The 16,648-nt window shown below is 34.8% G+C and overlaps 1 protein-coding gene across 1 annotated transcript in view; it reads right to left on the bottom strand.

Moving 5' to 3' along the window:
- The window catches only part of ppfia4 (PTPRF interacting protein alpha 4), a 187,616-nt gene that overhangs the window by 69,202 nt on the left and 101,766 nt on the right, over positions 1-16,648 (bottom strand). The window contains exons 2-4 of the mRNA XM_056468039.1: positions 10,093-10,194; positions 6,389-6,553; positions 3,518-3,592 (exon numbers count right to left, since the gene is read on the bottom strand). Coding sequence (XP_056324014.1) covers positions 3,518-3,592; positions 6,389-6,553; positions 10,093-10,194 — 342 coding nt within the window. The remainder of the gene's footprint in view (positions 1-3,517; positions 3,593-6,388; positions 6,554-10,092; positions 10,195-16,648) is intronic.

Here is a 16,648-nt window from a genome sequence, read left to right as displayed (position 1 = left end):
GCCTCCACATCAAAGTTCCTGAAAGCACAGAAGGTCAAGCTGCTCCAGGATTGGCCAGCCCAGTCACCAGATATGAACTTTATTGAGCATGTCTGAGGTAAAATGAAAGAGGAGGCATTGCAAATCAATCCAGAGTATCTTGATGAACTCTGGGAGTCCTGCAAGAATGCTTTCTTTGCCATTCTAGATGACTTTATTAATAAGTTATTTAAGTCATTGCAGAGATGAATGATGCAGTCGTGGGAGAAGCTCATGGGAGTTATACACAGTATTAATTCTAATTACTATTAATTAATAGTAATTAATTCTGCCCCATGACTTCTATACTGTGCATTATTTCTGTTAATATTATTAAGACTTTTGACTTATTTAACAAGACTTTTGTCAAAGCAAAGTGAGACCGTACTATCCTAATTAAATAATTAAAAATCAAGGCATGATCATATTTTATTTTGGTAAAATAAGCGTAATCCAGAGGCCTTTGCCTTTCATATAAGCCACTTCCGAAACCAAATGATCACCTAGAAGTCAAGTAATTTTTTGTGGTTCCTAAAACTTGAATAGGCGACAAGACTTTTGTCAGGTGGTGTACATTTTAGATACAAAATTGTCTATTGTTTTCTGTTTCGTTGATAAAAAATAAATGGAGTAGAAGTGAGTCTTAGAGGAACATGGATGTTTTATTGATTCATGTTTTATTTATGTAGCTTTTGCATACTTTGGCAACATCTAAAATGATTCAAAATTTTGGCTGTCTAAGCTTATTCAATTTCAGTTTGTCAAATGATATAAGAATTAGTTGGCTTATTATTTACACATGTATTACATGAAAGCTGAACCAATCAATCAAAATGGTCAATCTGAAAAGTCTGATTCATTCAAGCGAGCTGATTCACCTTCACTGGTCATCGCTGTAATACAGAATGTAGTATGGGAGAGTCTGATTCATACAGAACTGATTCAAATAGGGACATCACTAGTCATTCTAATTCATTCCAGGTAATTCATTTGTCAACTGTTTCTCATCCATACCAGCTGACAGTAAGCTTCATTCCAATCAATTGCTATGTAATGATGACAAGTGTGATTCATTTAATTTGTTCATTAAACTTGCATTGGAAATTCTAACATCCATGATGTACAATGTTTTGACTATTTACGTTCTCATGATTAGAGGCTTTAGTTATTTTTTTCATTTAAACACTTAAATTATTTCCTGATTTGAATATTTGATGTAAAATGCTTTGACAGTTTTCAAGTTATTACATTTAGTAGATTTAGAGATTAGAGATTTAGTGTTCAAAATGTAAAGCATAATATTATAAATCTACCTATTTAATTATATAAAAAAGTTTGATCTCTTAAAACTCTTTAATTTTTGTGCTATAGGAAAAGTGCAGTGATTAAATTTATAACTTGATTAAATTGGCTACATGCTTATTTATTTAGGGTTATTTCATCTAAAAATGATAATCATCATTATAAGTCATCATTTCTTACCCTTAAGATAATATTTTAAAGAATGTGGTCGACCACACAGCTGATGGTAAACTAAAGGAATAGCAATGTGCAGTATATAGTAAAACTGTTCTATTCAAACCAGTATCCACGGCTATGCTAATTAATAAAAGCTATTTGTAATTTGAACTATTGAACATTAAAATAAAAAGCCACACCCACTCATAGGCTAAACATAAGATGGACAACTTATATTACAATTATGAATTATGATTAGCATGTATGGCAGCAAAGTAGATTCCTTAACAGTGGTGATCCCCACTTTCTTTGTTCCATTTGCAGCAGTACTGTAGGTCCTGTTTGTACTGAGACAGCATAAAATCCTCCTGCTGGTCTGAACGCAGCATCATGACACCCAGAGGCCACCTCTCATCCCTCTCATCTGCCTCTGCAGTGCAGCCTGCAGCCAAACACTATTCTTATTCCCAGTGCATGACAAAAAATCCATTTCTTTTTCTTTGTGAGTGCGTTCACACATGATGAATGACCTGTACTAGACAGTTATGAATGATATGAAGATTTATTCAATGGGCACTCTTGGGGAAAATTTCTGCTTTTCAAAAGTTAGCAGTTATTTTATTCAATATATTTGTCACTATAGAGTCAGTATTTATTTCCCTCTTATAGCATCTTATAACATTTTAAATAAGTTAGTTGAGTTATTTTAACAATTACAAAAAAAATCTGCATTTTAGAACCCAAAAAGTGTCATTCTACAAAACTGCTGTTAAAAAAATAAAATAATAATAATAATAAAAAAATAAAATTATTAATAATAACAATAATAATAATAATAATAATAATAATAAATAAGAATAATAATAAAATAAATTAATAATAATAATAATAATAATAATAATAATAATAAAATAATAATAATAATAATAAATAATAATATTAATAATAAAAAAGTAATAATAATAATAATAAAAACCTGCAATCACCGGGATTAAAACAATGTGCAAAAAGAGATTATTTATTAATGATCTATAATTTTTCATCTTGAGTGACCTATGGGCTGAGCTTTTAAAAAAATGCCCTTTTGTTTGGAATTAAAAGGATAGTTTAACCAAAAAATGAAAATTCTGCCATCACGTATTCACTCTTCACTTGTTTAAAACCCTTTTGAGATTCTTTCTTCTGTTGAAGACACAAAAGAAGTAATTTTAAAAAAATTGTTCACTTCCATACGACTCGTTTTCCTACTATGGAAGTCAATGGGTCCAGCATTGACGTCCATAATATCAGCATTCTTCAAAATATCTTCTTTCATGAGTAAATGATGAGGTAATTTAAATTTTTGCATGAACTATCCCTTTAATGCTGCATCTGCTTCTGTTCCTGAAGGTTCCAGTTTGGTCACACCAATTTAGTAAAATATATTTGCAAATATTTTGTATTTTAATAAAAATCTCCAATACTTAACATTTGACTGACAGTAGCAAGAAACAAATATGAATGGTACAATCTTCTATGCATGTGAAAAACAATGAGTTAAACAGGCCAAGCATCTTCTTCCATCTTTAGCCCAACATTCCAATAATGTAAGATGATTAAGTCTGTGTTCAGTGGTTTAAGGAATGATTTTAGGACAATGTTGTGCTTTCGACACTGATTACAATTAAACACATATACTAATTCTCACAAGCTACACAAACGAAATGCAGAGAAAAGGAGTGCGGTGAGTAATTGTGTTGTCAATGCATTTTTTTCGAATCAGCATAAATCTATGATACGTCAAGTGCATTTGCTTTGCTTGAACCCTCAGTGGCGTGTGAGTGATGGAAACAGACAGCGGGCATTTCCTGCATGGGTTGACAGCAGGGGGCAGGTGCTCACTGGACAGATGTTAATGAGATCAGCAAATCCACACCAGTGCATGTGCATGCCTAAACACACACACACACAAACACACACACACACACACACACACACACACACACACACACACACACACACACACACACACACACACAGTACATGTACAAAAGAGCTGTACCTCCTGAGTGGCGGCTGACAGCTGTCCTTCTAATGTAGTCACCCTTTCAAGAGCCACACGCAACCTTTCACGCACCTGTGCGATTGAGAAACAAGAGACTTTAATGGTCAAATGAACACGTGCCAACTAAGGTACGTTGGTTTTCATTCCGTTTCAACAACCACATTTTCCTGAACATGTCATGTTTATTATCATCTAAAAATATGTAAAAAGTGACTTATAGGTTGTTTTCAATCACGTGGTTCTGGTGATGCGCGAAATTCAGATGGCGGGCAGGAAGTAAAAAACTGAATGGGAGCCATAGAGGAAGGTCAGTATTTTGGCAATTTCTACCATATTTCAAAGGCGAAATAAATAGAAAATGACCGCATATGTTGGGCATGATCCTTAAATCATGAAGTCGGCCGAGTTTTCTACTGAACTAAAATATATCTGTCTGTAATCGAAGCAGTACATGCTGTATAATTACGTTGCATTAAAAATACTATAGTAAATACTATAGTGTTTGGAAGCATACAACAGATAATTACTTGAATTAAACTGTCATAGTAATTATATTATTGCTGTGGTACAACACAACTGTAGTAATAAATTATTCAATTGGTTTCAGTTTAAACTAACGTTACAGTTTTTAATACAGTTTATCACTTTACTATGCTACAGTATTCGGTAGCATTTATTATCAAAGAGTTGTACACATTATAGGCTTTACTATGTGGTTCAAAAATATTTTTATTATAAATTACTATAGTTTTCACCATGCGGCTATCCTCCAGACATCACAAAATAACAGATGAAAGCATACAAAAGCGTAGACTTCATTAATATTTATTTTTGAATGGGGTAAACAGTGCTGCACAATAAAAACCGTCTAATTTTGTCGCAACGGTTGCATTTCTTTTTTGTTCTGTCAAAACATTCACTGCTGCTGCGCATCTCGATGTTCACGTTCCGAATGTTTAATCTGCTGAAACGCTAGTAAAGACTTGGATTGTTGCAAAACAAGACGGAGATTTCATTGCGATTACATGGCAGGATACGTTTTTTATATTCTCCTGGATTTTGAATAGGGGTTGTGGTTTTTGTATCTGATTTTTATATAACATATTTATACACATAGCTAGACCTGTATATAATCTTTATTGGTGGGTTCTGTCAAACGAATTATCGTGTTCAAAAGAAGCTTGTACGCATGGATATATTGAAAAAATGTTTATTACATGCTGCCTTTTCTTACGTTTTTTAGCCAGTTTCTTGAACTTTCCCCCCATTATGAGCAAAAACATTTGGAAGTTTATAAAAGCTGTTTGGCATTTCTTATTTTTGGCCAATTTAAACATTGATAAACAACATAAAACAGACATTTTGATGTTCTGATAGCGATTCCTATGTAGAAAAAACACTTCCTTCCCTCCATCTGAATTTCACACGTCATCAATGAAAACAACCTATATAATGCAATTAACGTCAAGCAGGAAAAAACATTTAGATTGATGTAAAGATTTCTCACGTTTCAGTTTCTCTTTAAATAAATATGTTCAGGCATGATGTTTACACAAAATATTGTGAATGCAACTATATTATATTTTATACTTAATATTTTTCTTATTTTCTTATGTTTTCTTATTTTCTTATGTTGTTGAATGAGAGGAACTATAATATAATTATACTGTTTGCAAATGTTTTGCTTTATTTAGGGTGACAGCAGTTGTTGATTTTACATTATTTCTAAAACTACATACATTAAATAAAGAATAATATTATAAACTGTGACTTATGTTCCAGTTAGTTTTTCTGTGTTTATTTTCTGTCCTCTTAAAAAAAATAATAATAAAAAAAAAAATATATATATATATATATATATGTATATATATATATATATATATATTTTTTTTTTATTTATTTTTTTTTTTGTGAAAAATACAGTCCTACAGATTTTACATATACTAACTAACTTCACATCAGTGAAAAACACTTTTTAAAGGTTCACCCAAAATATTAAGTTATTGTAGAAGGTCACCTAAACAGTTACACTTACAGCTAAACAGCTAAACAGCTAAACTTAAACAAAGAGTATTAGCTGTGATTATTTGCAATGGGCCTTGATGGTTAAAAAAATCAACTACCAGCACTTTGACAGTAAAAAAATAATATAAATTATTGTTATTATTATTATTATTATTATTATTATTATTATTATTATTAATAATAATAATAATAATAATAATAATAATAACAATAATAATAATAATAATAATCATAATCATAATAATAATCAGAATAAATAATAACCTATTCATAAATAGTACTGAATTAATTCCCATGGCTGAGTGTGTATGGATGTTTCCCAGTACTGGTTTGCAGCTGGAAGGGCATCCACTATGTAAAACATATGCTGGATAAGTTAAACCCTGATGAATAAAGGGACTAAGCCGAAGGAAATGTAATAATTCTCATGGCTCCAAACAATACATTAAGGTCCTATGAAGCAAATGATAAATGTCTATCAAGAAATTGAACATTACTTACAACATTATTAATATTAATTTTGTTTGCTTTTATATGTAGGTCAGGAAAATTATTTTGTCCATAAGGAATCTTTGACAGAATCTTTGTCATTTTTCTATTGGTTAAACTCATGTGATTGACGTGTTAATTGCTTTCAAGTCAGTAAATGCAGCATCAGAAAAGACAAGAGACTACATTGTAAAAGGAAGAGAAGATGATTAAATATAAGGAGACATAAATTTTAAAACACCTTGACATGGTGCTAAATAATTTACAATAAAACTACCATATTCCTTTAAAAATAAGTCAATTTCAAGTTTGTTTAGACTTTAAAACGCTTCTTCTGAATATTACAAGTCTTACTTTTTCATCCAGGGCTTTATGATGCTCAAAGAGGGATTTCAGAGCCTTGAGCACCTCCACTTCACTGGAGACCCCAGACGGCGGAGGAGCCTGCCTCTTCACCACCGTCATCCTCAGTGAACGCTCGTGACGAGACACCAGACACTCCAGATGCTCCAGTAGAAGCTGCAGAAGAACAAAAAAATCCAGAAATACACGAACATTTGATACCACATCCATAGACACATTTGTGGATCAAATCACTTCGGTTTATTTACAAGAGTGAGATACAGTATTTACAAAAAATGTACAGCCATTGCATACATTTTAGGACAAATATTTGACTATTACAATATCAATCATGCAGCTCTTAGCACATATACTACACTTTAAATAGTTTATGGTCAGTGAGATATTGTTTATTTTTTCAATAGAAGTTATACTCACCCAAAACGCAATTAATCAAAATTAATACAGGAAATAAATGCAGTCATTTAAAACCCTTATTTTCTGTTTTAAAGAAATTATTTAACAGAAAAACCCAGACGTATACAAGTAGAGCTGTGCAATTAATCGAAATTAGCTAAACGCAAGCAAAGGGCATTGAATCACCAAGAGGCGATATTCTGTTGTTGTTTGGGAAACAGCCACTAGATCCCGCTAGTGTCACCCGGTGGCCATTTTAGAATGAAAATTCCAGTAGAACAACACCATATTATAAGTCTGTAAAATATGCTATTAAAAGTGCTGATGATTGTGATAGTAAGTGTTGTATTGTCATCTTTCAGGTTGTATCTCAGATTTAATGCTCTTTTTGAATAAATAAATAAAAAACAAAGCTGCTGCTTGCCATCATGACAGCAATGAGATCCAACGGACAGCCGATCACTTTTACTCCAAAATGGCGGAATCACAGGACTGTTGTTGGGCGCTGCAGTTGCAATGGAACGTTCTATTGAGTGTCGCCTCATGGTCATTCTAGCTCTTTGTCGTAAGAGGCTGCGATATGAAATATGTATTATTTAAATTTCCCTTGAAATTAGTCATTTCATTTTCATAGGACAGTTATATATATATGCATTAGTTGCATATTTTTAAAGCAGTTTAACGATTTAAATGCTTCATATCGGATATTACATCATTCAATGCGACTATACGCATGACTGTATGGAGAGCTTAAGACTACAGTTTGCTAGTTACAAACTAGCTAGAAGTTACAAAGCCCGTAGTGTGGACTTTACCTTCCAGTTTAAGAAAGAACATACGAACAGCTGGTGCAACCCTGCCCAGGAGATGCCATAAGTGCACTACCTCGCTAAAGACACAGTGCCTTTTAATGCAGTGACCAAAGAGGGATTTAAAAAACCTCATCTAAATGCAGGATAGGAGATATACACTTGTCTCGCACCTATTTTAGCCATTTTGGAGTACCACAGCTGTACGTTTAATGTGATAATTATTTTGTTTTCGACAATATAAGCTACTGAAAGGTTCTTATCAGTCATGTTAGTTTGCTGAGTGTTCTGTATTTTTATAATTATATATTTTTTGTTAGTATAATAAGCTACACTATGTCCTTCATTTCAGTTCAACTTGTTTACAGAAAGGTAAGGTCATTTTATTTGTGTTTACTGTTTGCTCTAGAGAAAAATGAGTGTTTAATTTCTGAATATTTAAAAAAAAAATTGAATAAATTGATATGTTTTCACTTCCTTTTTTTAAACTAACACTCATTGCATTTTAGCAGTAAGAAGCTACGATACAGATTATTGAGCTGAAGCTTGACTACAAAATTAAATCACAAATCAAATCGAAATCACAATATCTGTCAACAAAAAAAAAGAAAAATCACTTAGATATTTTCCCCAAATCGCACAGTCCTAAATACAAGTGATCACACATCCATAGACAAGTCCTGAATCATGTAAGTTCAGTTCTGCTTAAATGTATGTTGGTTTGCAAAAAGAAACTTCCTCTTCCCAAACTGCTACTTCTAAGCTTTGTATACTAACATCCAAATACTATTTCTAAATCAAGCAGGAGTGATTTTTTTCCATTTGCATTGGAAAGGCATGTCAAATTTAGCTGGCACTGTGACATTAGATGGCCTGAGTTCATCTGAGGCGCTCACATACTGTACAAATAGAAAAATGTTAGCAAACTGCCCTGAAACGAATCAAGTGTTGCCACGGGCTGACAGAATCGACAAGCACACAAACAGATTTTGCATTGCTGGTGACGATGCAGCAGCACGAATCTGGCAAAATGAAGATATGCACACTTCTATTTGCAAGGCGCATCAGTTTAGCTGTGAACATCCTCTCCATACTCGTGGCAGAAAACATAAAGGCTGCTGATGCTGCACAATGTGATATTTACATGAGTGAGATATTTACAAAAAATGTGCAGCCATTGCATACATTTTAGGACAACAATTTGACTACTAATTATGCAGCTCTTAGCATATAAACTATATGTTAAATAGGCTATAGTCAGTGAGATATTGTTTATGTTTTTGAAATTAGTCTCTTACGTTTACGATTGCTGTATATATTTAATCAAAATTCTATTTAAAATAAATACAGAAATTAAATTCAGCAATTTAAAAAATTATTTTCTGTGTTCACATTATTTATAATTTATTCCTGCAACACAAATCTGATTATTTAACAGTCATTTTTTTTCTTTGTTTAATTTCAAAAAATTATATTTTTATTTTTATTTTCTAAAAAAAAAAAAAAAAAAAAACTTGATCCCAAACGTTTGAGTAGTTTACATAACTTTAACAATACATTATCAGATTTTGGTATTAATAAAATAAAATAGAAAGAAAGAAAATCTCTCCACAGTAATGCTCTGCATAAAAATATTACTATGATTTCCCTGTATACAGTAAGTGAGGATATTTTGGCCCTCACAAGTATAGCTAAACCAGCAAACACACACATGGTTTATTCATACATTCATTTTATTTTCTGCTAGTCCCTTTATTAATCAGGGGTCGCCACAGCAGAATGAACCTCCAACTTTTTCAGCATTTGTTTTACATAAATAGCCTACTGCAGTGTTTCCCAACCCTGTTCCTGAAGGCACACCAACAGTACACATTTTCAACCTCTCCCTAATCAAACACACCTGAATAAACTTATCATAACATCAGAAGAGACTCAAACACCTGAAGTTAATGGGTCAGAAAAGGGACACATCCAAAATATGTACTGTTGGTGTGCCTCCAGGAACAGGGTTGGGAAACACTGGCCTACTAAACAGTTTGTTCATGGTTTAGGTTGCTGAAAGAATCATTTGCTCCTTTGTTTTTTCCAGCTTCTCCTTTGTTTTTTCACGATTCACTCTTGCGTTTGTCCGTTTCTGAAAGGATCGGCTGTCTGAGGCACTTCAATTACCACGTGCATGTTATTATCATCAACTCGTTATTTGTTTCACTTGATAAAAGTTCATTATTTCAAATGGCGAAAGTGAAACCACTCACACTTTTAGACAGCCTCCTAAAACTAAAACAGGACACAGCAGATTTTAGCTCTGCCTTTTGGTACCCTTTTGTCGTGCTAGTGATACGGTACGGTACGGTTCGCTTTTTGGTACCTTTTGACAGTGGAAACAGCCATAAAAATGTACCCAACCGTACTGTACAACTGAGTTGAAATGAGCAATTGGTACTCACAATGTCAGGAATACAAGGTACACACACAAACACACACACTCACCCTAGTATTATTCCTCTCTGCTTTAAGCTCAGAAATCTCTTCTTCTTTTTCTAGCAGCTGCTCTCGACACAAATTCAGCTCCTTCGTCAGGGTCGCAAACTCCTGTAAGAAGACAAAGAGAAAATGGAAATTAATTCATTTATTTGATATAAATAATGCACTAATACAGTAGTACAGTGTTGTACTACTGATAGAACAAATAAACACACAACACTCTTAATGTGCTTAGACAGGTTTGCTATTATTCTTTTTTTCAGATCTGTTCTTCCACAGCTATACGGATTCACTCATGGAATGGTAAGTCACCCTAAGTCCCCCAAAGACTTCTTCATGCATTTACTGTGTATAGACTTTGTGATTACCGTCATTTACTGATCTATCATGAGGAAATGAGAAACGGTCATGGCCCACAGAGCTTCGGAGTTGGTGAAGCTTCATGTCCTGTTCCCACAATCACAAGCCTTTTGTTGACTAGGGCCACACATTTTGAACACAAGACCACACAGAGAGATATCATTCATTTCAGAGTCAAAAACGTCACAGTCATTCAGAATAATAAAACTAAACAACAACACTGGTTTCAGAAATGATCAGAATATAGTTAAATGCATAAGTTATAACTTTTTATTTGTATGAAATTTCTTTTTATTTAAAATATTTATTTCATTATTTACTTGTAAAGTTGTTATTAATTAAATAAACAATACTTATTATTTGTATCAAAATATATCTTTCTTTTTAAAATGATGTTTTTAATTAATTTCAGAGGCGGAAACCTGCGGACTTGCAACAACTTATAAGGTAAACAAAACAAAAGTTTCCATCTGGAGCTCCTTTATGGGACTCCACACTTGTAAACACTTGCTCCAATGAGTTCGCACGGCTCTCACCCCCGCCCACACTAGTCAGTGCTACCAAGCCGACCAATCACAGAGCTTGCGCTACACGTTGTTGCGATGTATAGTTAAATTTTTTGAAAGATGCGCGTCAGCATCAGCCCCAGTGAGGGCTATGCGAGCGCACGTGGGCTGCACCAGACCATAGGCGTGCGCTTGATGCAGAAGTACAAATCAGCATTTAGTGGAAGGGCTAGATACCCCTCGAAAACACTCGAAACCAAGGGGTAGGAAAATTTCTTAGAACACACCAGCTACAGCGACAGCATGGCTGCACACGGAAGTAAGGAGATGCACAAATTAGTGGGGTTTTTTTGGCAATATTATGAATTTTGACGACAAACAAGCATATGTTTTAATATATTCATAACCGCGTTCATGTTTTACCGTCATGTTAAAAAAAATCCTAAAATAAAAAAATTTCGCAATCTATAATCCATAATAAACCCATAAAAAACTCCTGTATAGTAGTTCCACAACATTCTGACACTCGATGACACTCGAATACCCTGTCAGAAAAGTCTAGTGGCTGGGAATAACCTTTTTGCAGTGTCTGGTACAATGTTAATGTTGTTTTTGTGTGTTTACATAGATGAATAGGACTATGGTGTAAATACACAGTACAGTTACAATTTTATTGCCACATTATATTGTTATGATAACATGATTTTATTGCCTTGAGTGATTTCCTGAAGCTAAATACCTAAAAAATTACGCAACTGAAATAACTACAGCAGTCATGATCGTCTGATCTCATATGAAGCAAGAGATCACGATGACATATGATGACGTGTGCAGGTGCTGTAGTGGTGTCCCATTTCTTAGTGGTAAATTTTGAAGCCCTTCCCCTTCACACTCTGTTTCAAGGGCAAAGGGGAAGGGGTTGGGGTTGGGGTACAAACAAAGAATTGGGATTTGGTCTACTCTATTCAGCAGGTAAATGATAGCAATCAACCTTTAAATTTTTTTATAATGATCCAGTTAGCCAAACCAATTTGTCTATTGACACAAAATCCATATTATTTCTAGTATGGTGTAAAGATGGGCGAATTTGGTAAAAGATCAATGATAGGAGGAGTTCAAAAAAGAGAGCTGTCAAAGAAAAATCAACATAACAGGGACGAATCAAAATAGCTGATATGAGAAAGCTGGGTATTGTTTAACTCTGTGCTGCTCCAAATCTCCAAAGAGGCCAAACAGAAACAAACAAACCAAAAAAAAATCCATTGTAATTGCTCCAAATAGGTCTGTCATGATCACAATATTGACGTTATTCCACAATATTCTGACGTCAAATCGCTCATCAAAAACCTTGCAACTTTTATCTTGACATGTTATTAATAAAGTGAATCCCACTAACATTAACACATGCGTTTCTCAAACAGCCGCTCTGATTTGGGTTCAACTCTCAGTCCCGTTGGCATCGAGACTGCAGTCTTGCGTGGCTCAATTGCTCTGTTCTCCAAAGTGCCCCGGCCGGGCCTCTGGCATTAGTCCCAGTTAACCCAGCTGTTCCTCGTGGTCTTTTGGGAAACTTTCAGGGCACTGTTGAAGCATGTCAAAACCCCCTCCTGCTTCGGTATACATGCTTTCATACGCTCTTTAATTCAAGTGCACAAAATACTAGGGGGCTGAAAAAAAGAGTCACATGGATTTTCTACAGATGGTGAACTGTCATCCTTGCAGCAGAGGGATGTGAACGTCTTTTGCTATGGAGGAGAAATATCAAACTCCTTGAGTGAATGTGGATGGGTTTAAATCTTAAAAAAAACATATTAAAATAAAATAAAACAAATCAAATCAAATCACCTCAGGTTTTTAAATAAATCAGAAGAATGTAACACTAAAAAAAAGAGAAACGCTTTTTAAAAGCCATCTTATTTACAGCAATAGTCTGGCATTATTATAAGCTCAAACATTTTTTTTTATTAGCCAAAATTCTGAGAGATTTGTGACAGAGTTGTGAGTAGCTTGTTAATTCAACAGTGCATCATATTATGATAGTTATGATAGTTACTGAGTGGAACAGTACGGTACGGTTTCAGTCGATGCCATTCTTGCTCAAGGAAATGTCAAAGTAAAGCTGTGCGGCTCATTGACGTATCGTATGAGATGCACTACTCACAAAACAGATGATTTATACAGATAAATACTTGTGTATAAATGTTCATGACTAACCTTTCTATGAACATGATTTGATTATAACTGCAGATCAAGGATGCGAAATAGCCTACTGTAACGTCTACAGTTATACAAAATAATAAATGCAACATATATGAACATATACAGTCTCCTATATGTTACCAATAACAAAAACACTACACACAGCATATATTTAGTCCTTATTTGTGTTCAAAAATGACACGAAATATATCCCAGTCAGTGCAAACCTCTCATGTGTGTCTTTAATCTTCACCAATAGCACATGTAGCCTCTTGTTAGAAAGTAATTCCGTCATTCCCGAGTTCATAATAGTCCAAGGTGATGATACGAGTAAAACATGGCAGTTTGTTCATGGTTTAGGTTGCTGAAAGAATCATTTGCTCCTTTGTTTTTCCGGCTTTGTTTGTTCGCGCTTCACTCTTCGTTTGTCTGGTTCTGAAAGGATCGAATGTCAGAAGTTCAAGAAGTTCGTCATTTGAAATATAGACATGCGGCAAGCTCTCTGGAGAAAGTGAAACCGCTCATACTTTTAGACAGGCTCGTAAAACAACAACAGGATACAGCAGATTATGTTCTTCTTGACTTTGTGGCTGTTCATCAAGATGACGACAAGGTTTGTTTGAGCTGGGGTCGACCATGGTTTGTTATTATATGTATATATTATTACGGTGTAATGTCTCTGCTGTTTTTAAAAATGGCGGTTACTTCGCTTTCATTCTCCTGCTTGTCCATGAGCGAGTGACGTATCTCTGTAAACTAACATCATTCAGCTGCATGTCTAGCTCTGCCTTTTGGTACCCTTTTGTCGTTCAAGGTGCTCTTTGCAAAGAGTATCCAAAAAGTGGTATGGTACGGTTAGCTTTTCTGTACCCTTTGACAGTGGAAACGGCCATAAAGGCATAATGAACCATACCGTACCGTTCCACTCAGTGGAAACAGGCCATAAATTACCTCATTGTTCAGGAAACACATCCAAGAGTCAATATCAACTGGTAAAAAAAAAAAAAAAAAGTATGGTTTATACAGTATCAATGCTTTTTAATGCTGTGGAAATGAAAAATTATATAATCTAGTTTCAAATTAACAGTAATATACACAACTTAAAAGTTATATTCTTTGGTTTTTGGAATCCTCATTTGATTCAAAACTCTAGCTGCCCACTAGACAGAACTTTTCGCTTTCCTGAGCAATGGCAGATCCCAAAGTAACGCAAACAGGGTCTTAACAACTGTGCCTTTGCTTTGTGGATCCATTCAGGCTGAAGAAACTCTTTTGTAGATTAGAGTTGGACGGATGAAACTACAGTGTCTGAGTAGGTTCGGAAACTATCTACCACATTTGCTGACTTGCTTAGCTACCTCCATCTTAACCCTGCCCCCCACTCCAAAACATATAAGACTCTATAGAAGACTCTTGTAGAATTGTTGAAGATGACTGTTTAACTGAATACAACAAACACATTCTCAATAAAGAAGTTTGCTTGAAACGAGTCTCCTGGCTTGGGATCTGAAATTTACTACAATTTGGTGCAATGACCCAGATACAGACCGAAATCACTAATTTACTAGTATGTTTTCCTGATGTGTTCAGTGAGTCTGAAAGAATAAACCCAACAGGATTTGTTTTGAAACCCACAAACTCCACAGCTCTGGTGTCAGCGCAAAAGTTACACAAAAGTACACAAAATAGCACACACTCACAGTTAGCATTCAGACCTCGACAAAGTTCCTATTCAATATACGTTTGCAGCCAATAAAAAGTCAGAAAAGGTTAAGCAACAATATAGTTTTTGAACATTACAACAAACCCAACACTGCAGATTGTAAACATGTCACGATGTTTGCATGCACCTCTTAAACACAACAGCGATGGCGGCTTTGAGCGAAGAACAGTTCAATTCAGTAGCATTGATTTATTAGATGGTATAAAAAAGAACAAGTGTAGATGGTACGTGCATCCACTTAACGAAAACAGAAAGAATGATAGTAAATTTGATGTTTTTTATTTAGCATATGCAGAGCACAGAGGAGGAAGCACATTCTTTATACTTCAGAATGTGCGAAATGGCATTTGACAATCTCCTGAAAAGAGAATTTCCATACTAGTGATGGATCGTTTTGAACGATTCATTCATTTTGAACAAATCTTTTGTATGACTCGAGAACGATGAGTCCTCTCGGGGAATGATTCGTTCATTCAGGCATGTGCACATTTGTGCAGCTGGAGGAGAAGATTAGTTCCTTTTTCGAGTCTTCTATCGGGTTTGATTCAGTTGTTCATCACGCTAAATACAGAAGCCAATCATATGCAGTCAGAGCCGGAAAAAGATTTGATTTGTTCATCTCTTGAGTCCTTGGTTTGAGTCGTTCGTTCATCACATGTAAGACAGAAGCCAGTCCTATGCATTTAGAGCTGGAACAAGATTATTACTGTCATGTAGGATTTTCACCGCATTTTGCGACAGGATAGTCCTTACACACACGGCTGTTTGACACTATTCTCTACACCTACCGAATCAGTGAAGGACCATAGATACCCTCATCACGAAATGCGGAGGTTTTTTCCCCCATACATCGTGCGGTATCAAATTCCATTAAAACAACACTCTTCCAGCAGTTCATACTTGCATCCAATATCTCGTTTGTCATGGGGGCATGCATGAAATGTTACTAAATGAAAGTGAAAGTACCAAACTGCAGTTAAAGTCGATAAATTAAAAATGAAACACCCAAGATTACATGAAACTCTAAAGGAAATGTGGATAGAGTGGTGACGCAATGACGTTAATCAAATTATGTGCTGTAACATGTAAAACGGGATCATGAAAGGAACCAAAAAGCAACTCATGCAAACACCTTAATCATATTATTGTCTTATTCAGATTAAGGCAAATAATTTGGTTACTTATGTCCGCTTAAACGTAATCATTGACTTCACAAATATGCAAATAAAAAATGTGTGGAAATAAAATAAAGAGTGAATCATTTATGAACACCCAGGATTAATAGTTAACCCCAGCATTTGAAAACATTTGGTGAAATAACCCAGAATTCCCGGGATTTGTGACTCAGGGTTAACTATTTCTTGTCTAATTGACTTGTAATTCTTGCTAATTGAGAGATAATCATACTGACGGCGAGTTTATATTACCCAACTGCATCCAGGCTATTGGGTCAGCAATGTTTGCCAAGCTAAATGAAAACTTTCGAGGTCACACATTGTGTTAGTGTGCGGTTTTTCTGCTTTTTGAATAATGCTGCTTGACTGAAATGCAGGGGCTAAAAAGACCGGGAGGGGGAAGAGGAAAAGGAAAATAGGTCAGTGCGTTCATTTGATTTTTTTCACAGGAGTGGAGGAGCAGGCAGGAAGGCAAGTTCAAATCCACAAACAGATGTTGCATCTTCCGCTTCTTCCAATCACAGCAGACGCTTTTGAAAAACCAACCATTTATCTGATATGACAGGCTATGGGTGAAAAAAGCATGTTGTTTTAAAAAA

The sequence above is a fragment of the Danio aesculapii genome, chromosome 11 (genome assembly GCF_903798145.1).
Source record: "Danio aesculapii chromosome 11, fDanAes4.1, whole genome shotgun sequence".
In the NCBI taxonomy this organism is placed as follows: Eukaryota; Metazoa; Chordata; class Actinopteri; order Cypriniformes; family Danionidae; genus Danio; species Danio aesculapii.
Note: the sequence above shows the minus strand (reverse complement) of the source record. Positions and strands in the feature narration are given on the sequence as shown.